The sequence below is a fragment of the Vipera ursinii genome, assembly GCF_947247035.1.
Source record: "Vipera ursinii genome assembly, chromosome: 1".
NCBI classification, from domain to species: Eukaryota; Metazoa; Chordata; class Lepidosauria; order Squamata; family Viperidae; genus Vipera; species Vipera ursinii.
Genome location: NC_139512.1, coordinates 2,841,341 through 2,849,500, shown reverse-complemented (window position 1 = coordinate 2,849,500; position 8,160 = coordinate 2,841,341). Strand labels below are relative to the sequence as shown.

At 41.1% G+C, this 8,160-nt stretch overlaps 1 protein-coding gene across 5 annotated transcripts in view; it reads right to left on the bottom strand.

Moving 5' to 3' along the window:
- Positions 1 to 307: 307 nt before the first annotated feature.
- Positions 308 to 8,160, bottom strand: part of ARID3A (AT-rich interaction domain 3A) — an 82,911-nt gene continuing 75,058 nt past the window's right edge. For 4 of the 5 annotated variants that reach the window (XM_083349763.1, XM_083349764.1, XM_083349765.1 and 1 more), the window contains one exon: positions 308 to 7,598. In XM_083349763.1, the coding sequence (XP_083205889.1) occupies positions 7,411 to 7,598 (188 nt within the window). In that variant the 3' untranslated portion in view covers positions 308 to 7,410. The remainder of the gene's footprint in view (positions 7,599 to 8,160) is intronic. The other variant, XR_014490868.1, reaches the window with a different exon arrangement.

The following is an 8,160-nucleotide window of genomic DNA, read 5'->3' as shown; positions in this document are numbered from 1 at the left end:
TTGAATTTTTGTCATGTAAAAAAATCAGAGGCTGCCATACTTTTTAAAGAAAGAGAATGAAGAAAAACTGATGAATATTACCTTTATCCTCATTTCAATTTAGGCACCATATTCACATGTTCACACAGATATGCACACCCTCCCACACACACACACACACACACACACACACACACATGGATGGCATACACCTTTGAAAGTAACTTTTTCTTCTTTTTTAATATTTCTTAAACTTTACAAGGTTACAATCATCTTAAATATTTCTGAAGTTTAAATACAATCTGTAATAATGTTATAAAATGTAAACTTTTCAGTGTTTTTATTTCTTTATTAAGTCACAAAGGTTAATACCTGAATGTTTTGCGAAAAAGTGATTTAAAAAAAAAACAAAAGCAAAAACAAAAACAAAATACAGAGGCCAGGAGACAAAAGGCAGCCCCAGGCCTACTGTTTTCAGAGGTAGAATGTGGTTTCTTTTACGATTTTTATTTCTTATTACCTGAGTCAAACAAACTACATACGCTGTACAGATTGCATATCCTTGCTGTATTCAATTTTTTTCCATTCAAAATCCCCAGAGAAAAACTGGAATTACATCTTATTTTTATGCTGATATGCAAAGGAGAGTGGGGGAGAGTATTATCAAGACCTCCCCTCAACACAGTGTTTGTACAAATGCAAGAACAAAACACCCTTTTACTAACTAAAGCCATCCCTTACCCCTTTTGCAAGAATAAAAGTAAGCCAATAAACTCCCCCCAAGACAAAACTTGATTGTGGGTTGAGCAAGCTGGAGAGGTTGAGGTCTGTTAAAAAAAAGGTGGTGGATTTAAAATGCTAAATGTGTTATAATATGTGCTATTAAATAAGAGTAGAACAGGAAGAATTATTACCCAAAGAGACTGAGTGACCTTGCATCACCACTTTTAACTCAAGTCTCCCTTCTTTTTACCCTACACCCTTGTCTTGGAAGGCCTCTGCCTTTAGAGAAACAACAAAGCGGAAACTGGAACAATTTGAACAATGTTTTTTATGAGTATCCATTTTTCTCTCAACTGCCTGCTTACAACTCCTCCAAGGCGCTAATGCAACTTTTCCAAAATCATTAAAGAATTTGGAATGTTCCTTGAGAATTGGGTATATAATTAAACTCACACAACTGGAAACACCAAAGCCAATGCTGGGGCTCAGCTCTTTTGAAAGTTTAAAAACAAGCAGAACGCATTTTTTAAACCCACCACCACCACCTAAATCACAGCCACAGCAAGCAAATCTGAGCATTTTTTAACCTGCCCTTGTTCCGAGGCCCTTCGCCCTACCCGCCTCCCCCGATACAATCAAGATCTAGACAGCAGGTTCAATTCCCCTGAGTTACAAATCCAATCCTTAGTCAAAAGCTTGGACTGAAAAATAAATTTTATACGTTTCTTAGACACACACGCACACATGCACACAATTACACTCAAAAAGGGAAAAAGACACAAACATACACACTCATTATATATATATATATATATATTTATATAAATTTAGTTATAGAATCTTCTCCACCCACCTGCACACTAGAAGCCTCTTTCATCATGTTTATGGGGAAAATGCCAAGACCCACCTACTGATAATGAACAGAGTCGTATACTCAGTGGACAAAACCACTGAGGTTGGGAGGGTCTCTCACGCAAAATTGGCAGAGATTTAAATTACTCTGATTGAGACCACTAAATTCCAAAGAAGGAGCTACCAAAATGAGGAACCAAGAGGGATAACGTACACTTTGTAGCTCCTGAAACCTGTCACTAAAGGTTTGGCCACATTTGGACAATTTTATGGCTGAAGAACTACACACACACTTTTTGCCAAGCCTCACAATCTCTTTGTCACATAAAGCAAAGCAAACAAAAAGTTGTCTACTTAACCAGCTTCCCTGTCATTTGAACTGCTCGTCAAAAGCTGGAATACTCTGGGACATTAAAGCATTATTTGAAGCTGGGTTAATATCCTAGTTTAATCCAAAGCTAATAACCGCTGTTTTCCTTATTCAAGTGAAATAGGAAATGGTTAATTACTTGAACTGCAGCTCCTACAATGGAACAGCAAACACAAGAAAGACACTTATGCGTGTGTTCCATTACTAAAGGAAGGTAAGAGGGCCTTTGTCTTGCTACAAGCTGCCAACAGAAGTTGGAGCAGTGCTTGGCCTAAAATTTCACAAAATGGCTACCTCAATTGCCTCTTTGTTAAATCCTCTCTATGCTGCTGGAAGTACATGGTCCATCCAGAAGTTAGGTCCCCATTGGGGATGAAAGAGGAGGAGAAGAAGAATTCATAAGTCACAACAAAAAGGCTTGCTTTCACTCATTTTAACCAATCTAGCAAAGGCATATTTGGAAAGCAGGGGCAAAGAACAGACAATATCTCAATAGGCTCACCTTATTTCACAGAGCAATTCCTCCCCTCTCTCTGCCCTGTGAGAGATGTTTTTACCTACTCGATAGCCAATATATTCCGCACACAGATATACTCCTGTTATTTATCTCCTACCTACAGCTAAGGTTAAACCAGGGATCTTGCTTAAGAAAAGAATGCAGCAGAACAATTTTGCACAATAACTCTATCCTGGGCAATGATTGTAGGGATATAGGTCTTGAGCCAAATTCAGGCAACCATTTTAAGAACTGTAAAATACAGGGTTTGTGGGGTTTTTAAAAATAGTTGTGATATGAAACAATCAGACTCGTACAGCAGATGAAACAAACAAAAATAGAAAATGCTGCCTATGTGGCAGAGAGTATAGATACTGACAGACCTTACTGGCAATTAGAGTTCAAGGGTTTTTTGGGAAGGAACTAGTGGTTTCTTCACTGCCACTTTTATAAAACCCGCCTCAGATACAAAATCTAGAAAACGGCTTGTTTTAGCCATTTTACACGATGACATTTCAATAAGTGTTGAGAACTCTGCTTTTTAAAGCCCAATGAGGCATATTCTCAAGTAGTCTGCTTCTGCAGAAAAAGTCTCAGATACTTTCAGCTGGCTCCACCCAGTGAGATATGCAAGTAGACTGGATCAGAAAAACTAAGGGGCATAAAAGTTTCCAGATCTCACAGAAACTCTAGAGACCAAGTCTTCCTTAGCTGGACACCCGCCAACAGTCATAGCACCGCAGTTCCCAGAATTCCTAGAGTGACCTTACACCACATTGGGCATTCTGGGAGTTGCAGTCCTATCACATTTGAAGAGAATCGTGTTGGGTAACGCTGATTCGGCAAACAACACAAGAAAACAAGAACTGTGGTAAAGGCACGAGGGGAAAGGCTCCAATTTCATAGTTAGTCTTCAAAGAAAGTCTTCAAGTGTCGGAGCATTCCAGGGAGAGGAATGCTTCCAGATTGGGATATGATACCACCCCGTTATCAAACCAATGGAGCACAGATGAAATTATGAGGGACACCTTGTCCCAATGCTCTCCTCCTTTTGGCTACCTACAGGTCACAGACAGCCCCTCTGGCAATGACCACAAGTGGAAAGAGAAATGTGTCTCTTCCTCCTCCAACCCAGTCAGCATCTAAGAGGGAAATCCTTTTTCGTAAGCGTGCCTGACGACAGCCATGTTTCCCCTCTTTTTGCATTCCCCTACCTGTGTCAACAGAGTCCTGGAAACAGAGAGAGAGAAACGGAGAGTGTCTGTTTGGTACCATCTAAAAAGGGCTAGATTCAGCAATTCCACTTTTAAGAGTACTTTTCTTCTTCTCCCTTTCATATTTAAGCCACTTTGCAGTTCCTCTATACCCCCTTAGAAACCAATCTCCTGGATTTCACTTTCTGAAGACGGTCTTTTTCCTCTATGAGATACTCGGCAATCCTGAGAATGGAAAAATCCCCTGTGTATGGCAGCTTGTGGGGCTCAGAGCACTCCATTCCTCTCAAAAAGTGAACCCATGTTCCTTTTTCACCATTTAGAGACAACATGCCTTGCCCCATGTTTCTAGATCTGGAAGCATTGTGGCCAAGAGGTTTCACCTTACCTGGCATTAGAGGGGAGGGGGCTGCAATGCTGAAAAGCTGTACTACAATAAAAGGGCCCAATATAAAGTGAAGCGCCTGAGATCTGTTAACTGTGGGAAATGGTTCAGCTTGGCCAGGACACACTGCTTCCCAAGATGAAGTGCACTCCTTTGGGCATTTGTGGATGCTGAAGATAAGCTGAATTTTCCCATTCTTAGCATGCCCAAAAGCTGCTAGATCCACAACTGTGAATTCTCCACATTAGCCCTTGCTACTTTGGTATCCGATCAGAAGTATAGGACTCCATTTTCCAATGTCTGGGTCACCCAATTGGCTGAAATGGGTTATTCAATGAGGCTGAAAAATGTCTCTTGCTTGAAAACACTGACATCGAACTCAATTACTTTCTGTTATGCTGAATCAATTACAGTATCTCAGAATCCAACTTAAAAGAACCAGTCCTAAGGGAAAGGGTTACCGCATGTCAGTCTATTGTATGATGCAACTAAGTGATAGCATTAAAATCCCAGCAATGAAGAGACAGAAAGAATATATGCCTGCTTAAAACCCCATAAAATTCTCAGAACTTACTCAGGCTCACTACACAGAAAATTAAAACCTGTCAAAATGAAATCTTGCCTCTACAGTATGTGATTAACTTGGGAGGACGTCAATGATAAAATAACACCTTCTAACTGTGTCTCTGCCTAATTTTCAAGGTTCTGTCTCATATCCCGGTAAATAAACCAATAGGGTCTCTCTTACAAAGGCCCTGTTTCTTTGAAAGAGGCCCTGTTTGTTCCTTTAACTGCACAGGCTGAGATAAATTACACTTTCAGAAGGCACAAAGGGAGTGAGTTGGAGTGCATATACCTAGGAGAATTGAAACAGGGAATTAACCAAATTGCTCACCAGGATCCACTTCCCTCAGCAGCAAATTAAAATGTGGGAGGAAAAAGCCATCAAAATAGGCACAGGGCCCTTGCAAAAGGTGATTGAAGAGTATCTTGCTGATATTATTGGGATTCACTGGTCTTTTGGAATGAAAATGCTGAACTCCCAAGGAAATTTGTTTTCCTAAAATGCATTAAAGGAAGAGGTAAGAAGGAAAAGAAAATCTGAAAATGGGGCCCTTAAAAAACGGTGGTTTTTGAAATGGCGAATATCTTGTTTCTAAACTACCTGTCTAAACTTTGCAGAGGACCTACGGACCAAGCTGTTCCTGTCACATTCTTTGTTACTGAAAAAAGCGGCGGGGGGGGGGAGAATTAGGTAAATGCCTCTCACACAGCTATTCTAAAACAAACCCAAATATCAAAGTCAAAGAAAGGATGCAAGAAGAGTGAGCAAAGGGGCAAAAATGGAGTGATCTCTGCTAGAAATAATGGAGGTTGTATGTCCTGCAAGACCCTTTGATTCCTTGTAAATGAAATTATAAATATGGCAGGAGTGATTCTGGAGTACCATGAAGATCCCAACAGCACAGGAATCCCACCCAACCCTGTATAATATTCAGGCAAGTTTTGCTAAAACTACCTTTGGAGGCACATGACAACCTGTGGCAAGGTTCTAATTTCCCTGTTCCAAACATATCTGAGCGCTGGCAAGGAAGCAAATCTTAACACAGTTTGAGGAGTTTAAAGCTCTTTCTGACAAATCATGGTCTTCAAAGAAAAAAAAAAGGGAAGGGGGGGAGGGTAAATATATTAGTAGCTGCAAGTTGATTGAGAACTGTGTTTGGGGATTCTGGGTTTATAATTTCCACCAGCCTGAGAGAAGTCATGGTGACTATGCCACTCTCATCTGTTTTCTAAATAGGTGTGCTTGGAAAAGCAGCTTAGACAAAAGCAGCTTTGCAGGAGATTATGCCACAGGTAAATGCTACTATTTAAATTGTTTTTAAGAAACCGCTGAAGTAATCAGCCACTCTGATCATATGACAGATGGAATCTCCTGTAGGTTAAGATAAAGAATTAGAAGAGAGCCAACAAATAAACAGCTGGCAGGCTGCTCCTTTCAGTCCTCATTCTCACAAAGGTACAATCCATACATGGGGGTGGGGTAGCTCTGTATAAAAATATTTTATCCCATGAAATGCTACCATAGCCCCCCTCAAACCCCACCCACTCCACACACAAAAAAACTACCTGAGCAACCTCAAAGCCCTACCCAGATCTGGGGGGAGAGAGGAAGAATGACAGCTCCAAAGAGTTATCATCACAAGAAAAGAAAAAAAAGAAACCTATTTTAGAGGTGCTTTCCTTAACAAATACAAAGACATGAAGCTTGCTTATGGGTCTGATTTAGGGGAGGAGAGAGAGAGAGATCGCTATTGGAAATAAACACTGTATTTACACCCTCCCTTTCATTTTCCTTAAACAGTTTGACAGCAGTTTTTTAAAAAAAGGCAAGGAATAAAACTTTCCCCAAATTATCCTCAATCTGTGAAATCCTTGATATCTGTATTTTTTATTATTATTATTATTGTTATTATTATTATTTAGGGTTCCATTTCGAAGCAAGCCTGTGAGAGTGGAGGCACACCTACTGCTATTGCTGCCACCGCTATTTGTCTGGAGGTATCCCAAAGAATAATTTAAAAAAACAAAATCAAAATCAAAAGGACACACAGTGCAAAGTGTGGATTTGCATGAGGTAAGGAGTTATGGATCTACAATGCATCACGTCAAAAAGCTAGTCTGCACAGTATTGCTCCGGCTCAGAATTTAACAGCACCCCTCCAACCCCACTTAGCTTTTGTGTGGTTGTTCTTTCCAGCCTTCCCTCAAATTGCTGTCCTCTTTTGAGTAGGTAGGGACTGCAATGCCCAGGACCCCATGAAGCACAACCCTAAACACAGAATACTAAGTGGGTAAAGAATGCTTTAAAGGGGAGGAAGGGGGGAAGGAATATGCAAGAGAGGAGGGAGGACAAGAGAAAACCATCATTCCAGGTACTCCGTTTCCCCTGAATTTTGTTTGGTGTTTGGGTTTCAGCTACATTGGGGGGGGGGGGGAATGCACTTTGTTTTCTGAATCTTTGTCCCATCCTGGGACAGTACCATCCCTGAACACCTTGCTGCCCAGGTGGGGAGGGGGGAGTTTGCACCTTTAGAAACCACCTGCACAATTCTTGTTGCCCCTCAATGTCCATGGCTGGATGCCATGTGTAGTTAGGTTCATCACAGATTCTACCCCCATATCCTGCCCCGAAATCCAAGAAAACCCCATCCAAATGTATCGCGCAGGCCCTGATGCCTGGGGGGTATCGGAGGGTGGGGAAGGCACAATTTCACTCCCCCACTGCACACGGGGGAAACAGGGAAGGGGACGGCTGGTCTCAAAACGTCCTGTCCAAACAGAGAGTCTTCATTTTGGCGGGATGGAGGAGGAAGGAGAGGTGGTGGTTTTAAGGCGATAAGGAGTTGGTTGAGGTAGAAGTCGGTGCAGGGGCCACACCAACTTGTGAACCTGCGGCCGTGCCACCTGTTGCACCCCCACCACCACCACCGCCAGTGCTGCTGGAACTCCGCCCGCTGTTGGTGCTTCCTTTATTGTGAGAAGACGAGGCTCCTGGAGTTTGGGCAAACAATACTCCTGGAGAGAAACAGGGAACAAAAATGGACAGGGCAGGTTCACAATGGCTGTAACTCTTCTTCTCCCCTAGCCCGTCATTTTGAACCTCCCTATAATAATCGAAGCTAGAGTAAAACTAGAGTAACACCTTTCAAGCAATGTACAGTAGTGGCCAAAATTGTGGAAACCTTTTGGGAAAAAGTGCACATTTGAGGTTTGATGGCTAATAACACCACTTTTCTTTTAGAATAGTACCATCAAATTATATATCAACAGAAAGATAATTTAATCAAGAATGTAATGCAACAAAGTTTGTTCAATTATCTGTATCTATGAAAAGTTACAGCCAAATAACCAGAAAAAGGAAGCACAACTTGCTTAGGTTGATATCAGGTAGTTTTCCTTCATCTGATTGCAGCCAATGAGCATGAGTGTTTAGAGAGCCAATTGGGGGTCATCTTGTATTTATTTATTTATTTATTTATTTATTTATTTATTTATTTATTTATTTATTTATTTGGATTTGTATACCGCCCTTTCCCGAAGGACTCAGGGCTGTTAACAGGGTAATTAAAACAAGAAA